This window comes from Caretta caretta, chromosome 15 (assembly GCF_965140235.1).
Source record: "Caretta caretta isolate rCarCar2 chromosome 15, rCarCar1.hap1, whole genome shotgun sequence".
Classification (NCBI taxonomy): domain Eukaryota; kingdom Metazoa; phylum Chordata; order Testudines; family Cheloniidae; genus Caretta; species Caretta caretta.
The window spans coordinates 20,093,175-20,106,778 of NC_134220.1; the positions used below are offsets into that span (position 1 = coordinate 20,093,175).

At 47.5% G+C, this 13,604-nt stretch overlaps 1 protein-coding gene across 4 annotated transcripts in view; it reads right to left on the reverse strand.

Moving 5' to 3' along the window:
• Window positions 1-13,604, reverse strand: part of ULK1 (unc-51 like autophagy activating kinase 1) — a 99,455-nt gene that overhangs the window by 16,951 nt on the left and 68,900 nt on the right. For all 4 annotated transcript variants that reach the window (XM_048820997.2, XM_048821005.2, XM_048820998.2 and 1 more), the window contains 6 exons: window positions 12,379-12,468; window positions 7,540-7,665; window positions 3,607-3,758; window positions 2,191-2,274; window positions 1,222-1,484; window positions 186-370 (listed from right to left, as the gene is read on the reverse strand). In XM_048820997.2, coding sequence (XP_048676954.2) covers window positions 186-370; window positions 1,222-1,484; window positions 2,191-2,274; window positions 3,607-3,758; window positions 7,540-7,665; window positions 12,379-12,468 — 900 coding nt within the window. The remainder of the gene's footprint in view (window positions 1-185; window positions 371-1,221; window positions 1,485-2,190; window positions 2,275-3,606; window positions 3,759-7,539; window positions 7,666-12,378; window positions 12,469-13,604) is intronic.

Genomic DNA, 13,604 nt, shown 5'->3' on the forward strand with positions numbered 1-13,604 from the left:
AGGACGCCCAAAATCACTAATTTAGGTCATGGTCTGCCTCTGCCTGCAAAGCCTATAGAAGTCAGGGTAGTATGAGCCTGCAACACAGGCGTATTGTGAATATTAGCTGATGACTGTAAAACGCACTGTAGCCATGAGTGTGCACGATATGACATACTTTATGACAGAACACGCCGATATCTCACCTGCCCTTAATCTCTTCCACAGGCCTCAAGCCCAGGCCAGCCTGTTGGCAATGGAAGTGCCCCATCTCCTTCAGGTCTGGCAGAGTCTTGTTCCGTGTCGGGGTCATCATGACTCCCTGCTGGGCCAAGAGCGTGAGCAGGTTCTGGGAGCTGGGGGTTTTGGGGAACTCAAAAGGGGACATAGCCTAGAAAGGAGAGAGTTGGGGTTTCTCGCTGAGTTATTTGTAAATATTCTCATCAAGCTGGTTTGGGTTTTTCTACATGAAGCTGTCTACACAAAACTGTGACTGAAACCATCTCGGCCCTCCCCCCGCCCCAGAGGAAAGGCAGCTGTCGCACACATTTTTGAATTTTAAGTGCCGCTTCAGAGCTGTGCCTGACTGACTCAGTTCCCTCCACTGCAGGGGCCTCGGACACTGGGGGCAATTCAACCTCTCCTGTTCTCTGTCTTTGGCTCAGGACCAACGTAGTCTCCTGAAGACTGAAATGCTCTAGCCTAATCCAACTTCTTGGGCTGAGCATGTTGGTGACGTGTTGTGGCCTATGATAGACAGGAAGGCAGCCTGGAGGATCTGGTGGTCCCTTCTCGCCTTAAACTCTGTGAGCTCTCGGATATAAGTGGAGACCAAAGGTAACCATAGCATCCGCTTCACAGGCAGAAATCAGGTATCCCATCTCTACTGCTACCACCCTCAGGATGCCTGCAGGGCAAAACCTTGCGTTACAAGTCCAGCCGCACTGTGGAACTCAGCCCCACACAGAAGCCCACTGCTATGCCTCAGTCCTAATCTGTAGGGATAGGGCAGCTCATTTTCAGGGCCCTCTCAGACCCTTGAACTCACTGCTCAGATGCTGATGCCAAGCGAGATCTGTCCACTAGGAATAGGAGCATTGACTCATTGCACACAGATGACTAAATAGCCCTTGAGGAACAACTAACCAGCCACGGCAAATCCAAACCAGTTTTATCTAAACACAGTTAGTTACTCCAGAATAACCCACCAGACTGAGCTGCAAGACACAGTCCACAGAATACCTTTGTAGGGGAGCCCAAGATAGTTGGCAAGGGACTTCTCTGCATGAATTCAGACAGCTTTGGTGAGGACCTCAGCTGTCGGCAGGGCTGCAAGCCATGAACCTGCAGGGGCTGACTGACCGGAGCGTGGCCAAAGTGAGCAACTAGAGGGTCAGAGTGCTGCTTGGTAATCTTCTGCCTGCAGGAATGCAAGTCTGACAGGTTGGGAGCGCTGTGAAGCCGGCAGCCCATCCCTCGGGAAGAGTGGTCAGGCACTGAGGCACCTAGAGAATCCGAACACCCCCCACCCCACACACACACAGTCATTCTCCGGTTCTAACAATGGGAGCTGGTTTGCTCTCAGGACCTACAGGGAAGCCTTAAGAAAGCAGAGGAGGCAAGTTTGTCCTTGGCACCTACAGATCAAATCCTTCAATACATGGTCAAGTCCAGACTCTGTTCTCAGCAACATGCCACCAAATTTCAGGCCTGATTTAGGCTTTGACCTGTGGGTGCATGAACTCCAGGGGCTCATGAAATGAGGGGGCATCATTGCTCAAGTTCATCTGCTGGGACCCTGCACATTGTCAGAGCTCTCTGGCCCAGCAAATTAGCAAGGAGGGCTTAGGAGAACATGGGGGTAGGGAGGAGGAGGAGGAATCAGGACTTCCACTGGGATTCCACACCGCACAAACCAGTAACTTCCAAGACACAAGCCAGAGTTTCTATCATGTGCAATCCACAAGCACCATTAAAACATGTTAATTTCACGGCCCTGTGGTATAAGGACAGCTGGGAAGCGGCAGGGGAGGAGCCAATGGGTAAGGATTCTCTTCTCATCACAAAGCATTTCCTGTCTGAGCCAAGCATCAGAGAAGGACAATACTGTACCCAAGGCCCTTTGGAGAGCAAATTCCTGTTGTGTCCAGTCCCTTATTCATGTGAGGCAGGCAGAAAGAGAAGAGGAAGATAAACACAATATGGACATACCAGGCATGGGGATCCTGCTTCTCATTTCTGCTCCAGGTGGGGAGAAGAAAACAGTCTGGCCGGGCTGCTCTGGAATTGTTCCAACTTTAAGGGGGACACGATCAAAAGGTTTATACAGTATTAGGTTTTCCCAGACGATGCCACAACCACTTTAGATAAATAAGTTTCACCGCAGACCCATCTGAGCGCAAGACGCACTTAGACAGCTATCTCTCCCCTTCTCCTCCCTCAGTGTAGGAATAAAGGACTGAAAAGCTCCAGAGAAAGGAGTTTGAGAGCTTTAGGAAGCTTGATCAGAAGCTCATCATAACAGACAGGGGTCTAATTAGAGAAATCAAATAGGAAAAACATTGGCTCCCCACCTATATGAGTCCTGTAAACATGGGATTGGAGACTTCAGAGATGTAAAGGATCTAGTAAAATCCAAGTCTGTCCCTTTAGCTAGTTCTCCATATCACAACACATGCAGAACAGGGCTAATCTTATCCCCAAATGCCGTGCCCTTGAATTGCTCTGTAGTGTCTGGGTCAGATTGTCTGATACCGAGAAGGCTACCCCTGGGGATTCCACTGACCTTGCCAAAATACTGGCCCCACTGAAGTCAGCAAGAGTTTTGCCATTGATTTGAGTGAGACCAGAATGTCACCCCCTGTTTGTTAATCAGTAACGACACCAAACCCTGATAAGACCGAATGTATAATGATTGGGATGTGGACCCAACTCTCTGAGGTAAAATTCATTTTAACTGAAATCAGCACTGGAAAAGATTCTGGATTCCCAAGACACACAACTGGGGCCAGATTTTCTAAAGAGCTCAAAAGCCAGCAGGTCCCTTTGAGAACAAGGGGGAATCCACCCTCGCCCTCCCCAGATAGCAATGGGAGCTGCTGGGTGCTGATGAGTTCTTTTGAAAATCTGGCCCTTCTTTCTTGCGTTTCTCTGCCCTTGCCCCTCATTCGGGACAAGGCTGCTGCAGGACAACAGATCAAACAAGGGCTCAGTGCAGCAGCTGAACATCGGTTCCTTTCATCAGCAGGCCCCAAGCGAAGATCCACTGGTTACTTCACCATGGGAAAGGCTGATGGGCAGGGCCCAAGGAAGCAGTTGAAGCCTTTCATTCTGAACTCGTTTGCCTTGCTTTCAAATGTAACATGAACATTCTGATTTGCATGGAGCCCTTCACCAGAGGACTGCAAGGTGTTTCCCCAAGCACTAAGCAAACCTCATGTCTCATGCAGCAGATGGGTATTATTATCCGTGTATTACAGATGGGAAAATTGAGGTACACACACTTGTCAGGCAAATCAGCGCCAGGACCAGGGATACAACCCAGCAATCCCAACCCGTACTGTAACCATTAGGCCATCTTCCTTTTTTCTAGTGAAATGGGGTGCCCTTACCTGGCTGGCACCTTACCTTGCGGGGATGGTGTGTAAGGCTTAGCACCGCCGAAGGAGAACCGTCTGGGGGATGGCACAGCTCCATGCTCTCCAGAGAAAGGAGGGGAAGCACCGATTTTAGCAAACCCAAGAGGGCTTGTACTGCTTGATCTTCGGACTGTGCCAGACCTTATTGGAAACAGCAATAATGCACAGGTTATTCAAGATGCCACTAAAGAGGGGCAACGAAAACAACATCACCACACATTTGAGCTCACCCAGCTACTTTCCACCAAGCCAAATCTTCATTAATTGTTTATGATTTGTATTGCAGTAGTACCGAGGACCAGGCCCCACTGTGCTATGTGCCATACAAACACAGAACAAGGAGCTTACAATGTAAGCTGAAAAAAAAGAATACAATTAGCTTAGCTATAAAAGGGAAATCAGGGGGTTCTCATCGTTTTTAGTCTCTCTCTCTCTCTCACACACACACACACACATATTTACAGCACCCTCTTGGAAGCCAGAGACTCAGATCTTTCATGTTACCAGTTTGTTTTAATAACCATCAAAAACGTCCAGTGATTAGTTATCCTAGTTGTTTCCTATCAATGTTGGGCTGCTGGTTAGAGCAGACTTTTAATTAGATAGCTTCATAGGCACGCGTGGCATTGTACAATAGGTGAGCTGTGCCAAATGAGTTACTGCCTCAGAGAGCTTTGAGTCATGTCAGGAATGGGTACAAAGCAACACAGAGTGGTGTGTGGCCAATACAACTGGAATGACTGAGTGCTACACAGGAATTTTTTTAGGCTCAGATTTTCAAGAGAGAGTCCGAGCTACTAACTCCCTTAAGCTCCCTTGAAAAACCTCAGCCTTAAGGAGTAAAAATTACACTTATCTATCCTCCTAAAGTATTCCCCAGATCCTGCAAACAAATAGAAGGGGAAACAGAGTACAGTGGATCCATCAAAACCTTGATCCTTTAAAGAGACAGGAATACTGGTTTTGGTATCTCACTCTACTTTTTCTTTACAGGAAAAAATAATTACACACACGCGCACATCAAAGAACAGAATGTCTTTTTACCAGGGTAACCTCCTTCACCAAGATTCCCTTCTGCGGCCATTGGGCATGGCACTCAGACTCCCCGAATAACCAAAAAAACCCTTTTCTCACATGGAATCCCTATTTTCACTCTCAGTCATCTCTTGCAAAAAAAAAAAAAAAAAATTCATTTTCAATCAATCATTTCCAAAAATACGTGGTGGTCGCAAGCCACAGGTGGCTTTTTTGGAAAGGGATCGGTGAGTGATTTGAAAGAACTACTCAACTCAATGCATCATACCGTCATGAATACACACTATACTTTCTCTCCTTTGTAAGATTAAGGTGCAGGTATGCAGGCATATGTAATCTGATGGCATAAAGATTCTACTGGTGTGAATATACACTTTACTTGTGAATGATGAAGCCAAGAGGTCATATCAAATAAATGCCATTACATTCTTTAAGAAACACCATTATATGTTTCATTATGCCACCTGCTTTACAGGAACAATGCCTTAAGTGGAACAAGATTTAAAATATTTACTGGTACTTTCCTGCGTGTCATACTGCATATAAAAATACTCTAAAAAAGCCTTTCTGTAAGTGAAGATGTTCCAAATTTATAGCTCTGGTATCGTCCAACTGACCTGGCCTTGAAATAAAATTATGGATTACATCCTCCCCCCCCAAAAAAAAATTATTTGTGGCACACAAACATGAAAGAGAAGCCTGGCACAGAGAAAAGATTTTTAGACCCTTCAATGGGATCCAGAAAGCATTTGTACTCCATATGGTTTACTAGGTATCAGATCTCAATAATGTCATTGATTCAAGACTGAACGCCGTCTGCCCTGAACTTGCTTCAGCATAACTTTAAAGTGGCTAGTCCATCTTTGGACCATAAAAAGAGAAGAGTTTAAAAATGACAGCGGCTTGAAACTGCGTGGAGACATGGAACATTAGAAGCAGTCCTGTGAGAGAGATGGAATTAGCAAGCAGAGAGCAGGTGAGGTGGCCACAGATAAATGCAAATTACCACATGGTTATCACTACCACATGTCACATCTGGACACAGACAAACTCCGCCCACCAGGTACATACCTTCCACTCACACTGCCAAATTATCTCATTAACTGATGAAACTTTTAGTCTGTTTGCATCACGTGGTCCTAGGTCATTTGGTAAAATGGCCAAAGTTTGCCCCCCCAGATACCTGGCATTCAACTTTCCCTGACTTCTGTGGGAGCTGTGAGCAAGTAGCCGAGAGCCAAATTTGGGTCTAAAACTTTAAGACGTTTGGTCAAATGACTGATAAGGAAGACCAGCCATTATGGTCACTGTCCTTCTAAGTATGCTTGATAAGGTTTTCCCTCTGTTCTTGGAGGATGGGCACTGCACCTGCTGCATGGAGGAAGAAACCAATTTACTGAGCACAAGGCTCCTGGACACAAGGATGCTGCTCTGCATGAGCCTGATAATTTTTAGAAGATACAGTGGGTTTTCTTTAGATTGCAGAGATTATGTTAGTCTCATCATTGCACCCATGCTAAATAAAGCAGCCTAACACAATACTTTAATCCGACTGGTAGGCTATAGTTTGTGAATCTGAACCAGCAATTCCAGGCCCTGGTATCCACATCACAGGTACACTCTCTATATCTGCAAATTTTCCAGATCCTTGACTTTGCAGACAGCAAGGATTATTAAGGGGGATAGTCAATTCTTTTCTCATGCTTAACTCCCAGCAGCTGCAGCGAGCTCGGCTCCAGGAAATAGGGGGCATCTAAGAGCAGAAAGGCGTTTAGCCAGAATGTAAGAATTTGTTCAAAAAACTGGCACACCATGATCTGTTTGCTGACTCCCGGTTAGGTCAGACTGACCCATCACATCTCAGGTGTTATCAGCCTTTGCAAAACGGGTTGAGGCCTCTCGGCAGACCAGTCTGACAGGAATATCAAACCCCCGCTGAAAGCTAACCCTAATGAATGTAAACATAAAAGAAACTCACCTTGGCAAGAAGTCATACTTCTGCTGAGACTTGGTTCTTTGCTTGCTGCTTACACGCCGCAACTTGTCAATAATTTGAACATATTCCACCTTTGGTACGTGGGCTTTCTTTAAGGTCTCGTGCTTCTCGTATGCCTCTCCTTTCAATTTGTTTTTAACTGGGAGTGCCATGGTTAAGCCACAGGACAAGTCTGTAAGCCTAGCGTGTGTGTGGCAATCTCAACAGAAAGAAGTCAAGTGCTCCTCAGAGGTGTGATCCATCTATGCAGTATGCAAAGCATCACTCCCATGGTCCAAGACTAATATCCGGTTCATCCTGATTGGTTCCCCAATGTGCGCTCTACCTCGCAGGCATGAATTGCTCATGCACTAATTGTGTTGCATCATCACATTAACATGGAAGTGTCACATAGGACACATCGTTTTGTGGTGTGACTAAGCGTGTGAACAGATTTTTATAAAAATGAGTTTCAATCATTTTCAGTAGTTTGACCAAAAATGTCTAAGTTTTAGCCATTTGCCAAATAAAAGACCATTTTCCCTTGGATGTTCCATCAGAGAGATTGATCTGACAGTGGGGAAGGGACATACGGTGCCCTACTCCTATTGAAACTTGAGGGGAGCTAAGTAACTAAGTGTGCCTTTGAAAATCTTACACACACACTCTTACAGCGCTCAGTCACAAATAGATTCTATTACTGGTGTCAAAATGCCACAAACAATGTTAGCACACGGCATGCTGGGCTGCCCACCTACTGCCAGGGAGAGGGCCCGCAGTACAGGAAATTGTGCACAGGGATGGAGATGGATCACACTGTAAAACCTTCTTATGATATAGTCAGTGCAGATCTGGAGGCTCCTGCAAGGAGCAGGAGGTGGCATTACCTCCTGCCCGCACCTTGGCACTTACTGTGGCAAAGCATGTTGATTGGGAGACTGTAGGTTCTGTTCGATCCGCCGGTAGTTGTGGATTTGCGTTGGGACCGGGATGGGGACAGAGTGCTCGTACTTGCTGCTGGAAAACTGGCCTTGCCGGCTGTGGAATTCAAAGAGAAATAAAGACTCTTGTGAGGAGACAGTGTTTAATGACACAATCTAATGTATTAACTTGCTTAAGCGACTGTCTGCAGGGCAGCATCCACCTCGCTCCTCTCCTCAGGTTGCGAGTTTGTATTAGAAGAGCCATTAAAGGAAGGGCCACCTCACACCTCCAAAAACCACTCACCTCTCCTTCCTCAGGGCGATTCCCACCCACTGATTGTGTTAGAATCATGATGCACCACACCCGCCAGGAAAACTAGACCTCAGCTATTTCAAGCTGCATCCAGCCTACTTTCCAGCAGCCTCAGAACCACAGCCAAGGAGCACATCACTGAACAAAGGCTAAACTGCAGCTGCTTACAAAGGATACTGGCCAAGAGTCACTTGTTGCCCAAAGCTACTTGCGACTCATGCAGCAGCATCGCCAAAGAGACGGCATCTCCACGAGTCTCAGCATTCCTAGGCAGACACACAACCCTGGGAATATGAGCACGTCTGCAAGTGAACCAAGTGTGGGGTGGGCGACCTACTGGAGAGGAAAGTCGCTATACAGTGTGTGCAGAATTCCCATTGAGGTCAAGAGGAGTTGAGTGTTTTAGACTCATCCTGCAAACTACAGATTGCTCTCCAGTTAAGTCTGAACAGGGTACTCAGTTCAGGCTCCAAAACTTATCCCCTTCAGCTGGCAGTTTTCTCCATTATTCTTTGCCTGTATACTATACTGCACAAAACGAAGAAAACGCACCCCTGTATGATTAAACTAAGTAGCTTCCTAAAATCCTTTCCCAAATCCTTAGGTCTTCAGGGAATTCCAGGATTAATTGCCATGGCAGTGTCACTCACGGCAGCCAACCCCAAATAGGTAGCTGTTGCACGGCTACAGGAAGATCTTATCAGTGATGGAGGTTCCTGTAATCTTCTCTTGGTCAATCTGGGACACAGAAATCACTGCCCTTAGGAAATCTGGGTTCACCTTGTAGAGGCTACACGGCCAACAGTTCTACTGGTACATAACACACACCAGAAATGCTTCACACAAGCAGAAGAGGAAACAAGAAAAGTAAAGTAAAGAAAGAGACTACCACTGCTGTCTTATACAGCTGCCAAAAGAAGTTAAAGACCAAAAAGCACGTTTTTGCAAAGGCCTCCGCAGTTGCTGGTGACAATGTTTGGCCATGCCTATATGCTGTAGCTTACTGGCAGATTTCCAGGACATTGTCCATAGCCCATGAAGAAGTCACTCACTAATGGAGCAGCACCAGTGGGCTGAAAAAGACCCTCTCGCACAGCAGGAAGACATAGAAGTGACCCACTTTTCCCCTTTTCCTCCTTAACATCTACCGTTTGCTAATTCTATGCAGTTCTAGTTTCTGTTCTGTATATTCATATTTTCTCCAAACTCCCAGGGATGTCAGCACAAGTGCTCCAGAAACAGCAACTACAGGATCAAGAGCCTGGTTTTCAGGATGCTGAGCACCCACACTTCCCAATCAAGTCTATGTGAACTACTGCTGCTTCGCACCTCAGAATAATCAGGCTAGGAATGTCCCATAAGCTCAGCCCCACAACAACAAGCTAGTGCGTGTGCATGCAAAAGGAGTGGGGAAAAACCAGGAATGATGATGTAGATTTAAGGTCCAGGCTATTGAAGCATTTGTCAGCAGAACAGGTAAGGGGAATTCACAGGGCATATCATACGGATGGATACACGGGTGCAATAAGATATAAATTGAACGGTGATTTGGCTGAGATATCTGGGAGCTAACGTAGAGCCGTCTGTGGGGGCAACAGCTGAAGTTTTAAGGGATAAAGGATTGACTCTTCACCTTGCAGGTTGCCTGACTGACTGAACTTCTAACCCAGGCCTGCATCTTTCAAAGAAGAGAAGTTACTGAGTCAAAGAGTGGCCTCATATAAGAGCTACTGTATATCAAGTCCCACTACGGGCCAACCTTCCATACTGCATGTATGCTGTAAACGAGGAGGTCAAATTTAGATGACATGCAGGGAACTTACCAACTGATTCAGACAACAAATAGCTGGTAACTAAACCTGAACCTAGTACGTATTAGACATTGGAAATATCTGGAGGTCTTTCAAACCACAGCGGTCCAGAAGTTCTCAGAGCCCAACAGATCAAGAAGGAAAGAGAGTTCAGCTAATTAGTTGTAACTAAAAGTGCTCGGAGAGAGTGGCATTAAACCCATCAATCTGAGACACAGCAAAAGTAGTACATAGACACAATTTTATGAGACATCTTCAGTGGGGAAGTGATTGAAAAAAAGCCTAGCAGTTAATATGGGTTAATCCTGGTCAGGTGACATTCTAGTTAACATTCAGGAGCGTAGTTCCAGAAAGCACACTGACATCTGGAGGCAAACACTTCTCTACCAGCCAATCTCAAACAGCCTTTGCTATCTGTCCCATTTGGGCTGCCTCCAGCGCTGCAGGGAGGGGCGGGAGAGGGAGGTAAAATGCTGATTGCAAGACAAAAGGTACAAACAAAGGGAGAGCTCCAGCCTGCTAAGAAGTGGTGCCAAAGGGAGAGTGAAAAGCCAGTGTTGCCTCCTGCTGCCAATGGCATGCAGTGAAGCGCTGAAGGCCTGAGCGACATCACGCAGTCAAAGGACAGCAGAGCCCATGCTCAAGTACGGTGAAGACACCTTGCTGGGACCAGCTCAGAAGCACCCGCAGGGTGGCTGAGGTCCCCACATACTCCGTTTTGTTGGGGTGGAGTGGTGGGTCCAGTCCTACATTACAGTGGTCTCTTCCCCTTCCTGGAAGGGTAGATAGTTTCTCTTTGGGGTCTCTGTAGACGCAGGGTTTGAGGTCCGTTCCACACAGGCTACTGGGAATAAGTGAGTGGGAGTGGGGTAGTGGCATGCTAGACCCTCATGTAACTAGCAGTGATTTTCCACCTTCCACGCCAATGGGACGCAGGCATCCTGATTTGGTGGAGAGAGGGCATGGTGAAAAGCGAGCTAGCATTTGCAATGACCTTCCGTGCGTTTCCACCCACCGCTCTTTAGGGCAAGCCCGAATCCTCTAATGAACACTGATCCCATGGCTGTACACGAATCAGTTAAAGAACAAGCTGTTAAAAAGCTTAGCAGGTGACGGCATGAGAAGCCTCATGCAGTTAAACTCTGAGCCGTGGTACGTGCCAGCCAATTAGTCCGATCATGTCAGCAAGGCTTTGAGCTCTATTTCTTCCCTATGTTTATATGGGTTTAAGCAATGGCACGTAATTATGGGCTCTCTCTGGGTGAGGAGCATTTTCACAACGCAAGGCTGGGACTTCTTTAGCATTTTAAGTTTTTTCAGGGTGAATTTCCCCACTCGTAAGTGGTGCCCGGTTGATAGGTTAAGACATGCAAGTCCTCCCTGTTATTCAGAGAGCAGAGGCAGTGCGAGCTTTCTTATGCCAATGGACCACCTTGAAGGGTGGGAGTCAATCAAATCAGTCTCCATGTGCATTCAATCTTTACGAGCAAATAGAGACAAGGAGAGTCACTGGTGGAGCTGGATTTCGGTGTGTGGCCAGCTGGACTGTAAACTCATTTCACATGGGCCGTTGTCAGCACTGGCCTAGCTAGATTTGAACCTGTGACCAAAAGGAGGAAGGTTCTTGACCACTGCTGTTCCCGTCAGCCGAGCCAGTTATACCAATACCCACGGCAGTTCATCACTACAAACCGAACAGCTCTATCTGGCAGCAGGACCGACCCGTCTCAGGTATGGAGCAGAGAGCTGCTTGGGATCTTACGCAGACTCAAAATATCTGAGCTGGCCGAACCGCCTCCTTCGACAGCAGGAACAAATGGGGAGACAACCTTCCCACAGATTCAGCCGCCTACCCATCAGGCCAGCCACTCACAGCCGCAGTACTGTTGTGGCCTCAGAAGATAAGAAACTCCATCTCGCAGCCTCTTCGCAGCAAGGCGGCTATATCTGTGGTGGGTTCCAGCACTGCAGTGAGCAGCGAGGTCCTTTCCCCTAGTTAAATACAATGTTCTTTTTTTCCTGCTCCACAAAGACAAACAAAAATCGCTCCCAAATAAGCTACACAGACACGTGATGCAAGCGAGGAGCCGCCCTACGAAAAACATGGTGGCATTGGAAAAGCCCCAGCCAAAGCAGTGCCTTTGGGCTCCTGTGACAGTCGCCACCGTGGCTGGCACACTGGGGATTGAACTAGGACTCTGCAGTGCTAAAAGTGAGAGTGGCGACAGCTTGAGCTAAAGAGCCAAGTTCTCTAGCTGTAACACTCGTATTCTCCGTGGACTGGGCACAGAGGGGGACTCCACCAATGGGTTGCACTCAGCTCAGTCTCACGTCTGTGTAGTATTAGTAAAGTTCTGGATGGGGGCTGAGGGCGCTCCCTGGTCTCCAGAGCACAGGGGGTTAACTCCAGCTCAGATTCCTTCTCCCCTTGCCTTTCTTGGGGGGAGGGAATGCCTTTGAGGAGCTCAGGCTCCACATCCAGGACTGGGCTGAGCCTGAAGCTGCTGAGTTTTTCTGGTTAGTTTTTTTTATTGTAGCTGCTGCCCTTTGACTCGAGGACTCAAGGCCAAGCCTCACTGTGAGGTTCTGACCCCACCCCCAAATTGACATTGGTGGAAAGACGCCTTGATTTCAGCAGGAGTTAGATCAAGACCTAAAAAACTTGTTTTTTTGGGGTGAACAATCTCACCAGCTTCCCTCTTACCCTGCCGGGCTGGGAGAAGTGCTGTACGGGGGCGAAGGGGATGGGGTCCTTGCCTGGCTCTCCACGCCGGCTGAAGTCACCAGAGAACTCCTGGAAAGGGGGAGAGAGAGTTCTGTTAGAGCCCAGGGGGTAACAGCACTTCCCCGCTCCTTACCGCTCCCCCCAGCTTTACCCCCCAAGGCTTCATGTCCTTTTCACATGTGTCGGAATGTAAGTTAACTGTGCCCCGGCACACGCTGTGGGAAGCAATCCATTCCCCTCTCCTCTCCTCTGCCCTTGCCAGGGGGCCTCAATGTGGCTGTACATGTAATTTCTGCCCTGTTTAAAAGGGCCTCAGTGTAAATGAGAATCAGGTCCTCAGAGTTGAGTTTGTTTGTTTTTTTTAAGAGGAATTGGAGGCTAGTTTTAACCACTCTTCCTTGTCCCTCAGCTCTGTCCCAAGAAACCCAATGGAACGGCAACTCAATTATCAGGAAGGCTGTGAATTTGGCTGAGAGTAGGCTGAGGTTAGATTAAATCAATAATAGAAAGATAGTAACAGCAGCATCTGCTCCAAACCCACTGCACTATTCATCAGTCTAGTAATAAATTGTCAGCCTTTATCCCTTGTGCAGCTCCTTTCATACAAGGATCTCAAAAGGCTTTGCAAAGGTGTACGGTTACCAACCCCCCACCATTTTACAGCTGATATAACCGAGCCATCAGGAGGTAAAGACTTGCTCACGATCATGCAGTGAGTCAGTGGCAAAGTCTAGAAGCCAACACAGGTCTCCCGATTCCCAGGCCCGCAGAGTGGATAGGACACAACACCCCCTCCTCAAGACAAGGACTGTGGACAAGTCACCCTCAGTTTTCTTAGGACAAAGACTTTTCTCTCCCTCCCCAGTTTCTCTAGAAAAAAAATGCTCCCTGGCAGAGGGGTACAGAAGGGAAGAGTCGGGGTTCTTCCTATTACTGACCTCATCGTAGAGTCTAGTCCTGCCGCAAGTCTGCAGCAAGGCTCTGCATACGGGCAGGAGAAAAGGGCTTGGGAACTTTGCCTGGCAGATGGAAAAGCGGCTAGCCAGCAAGCTGGGCTGGGTTCCAACCCAAATCTCTTCCAGTGAATGCTGGCATACTGCTGGGAATGGAATCAGAGAGCATTGCAGTTCCCCGGTGTCCCTGCTTTCTCTCTACGAGTCACTAAATTTCCCCATCCCAAAGGCCTAGAAAATTGTAAAGGTTTC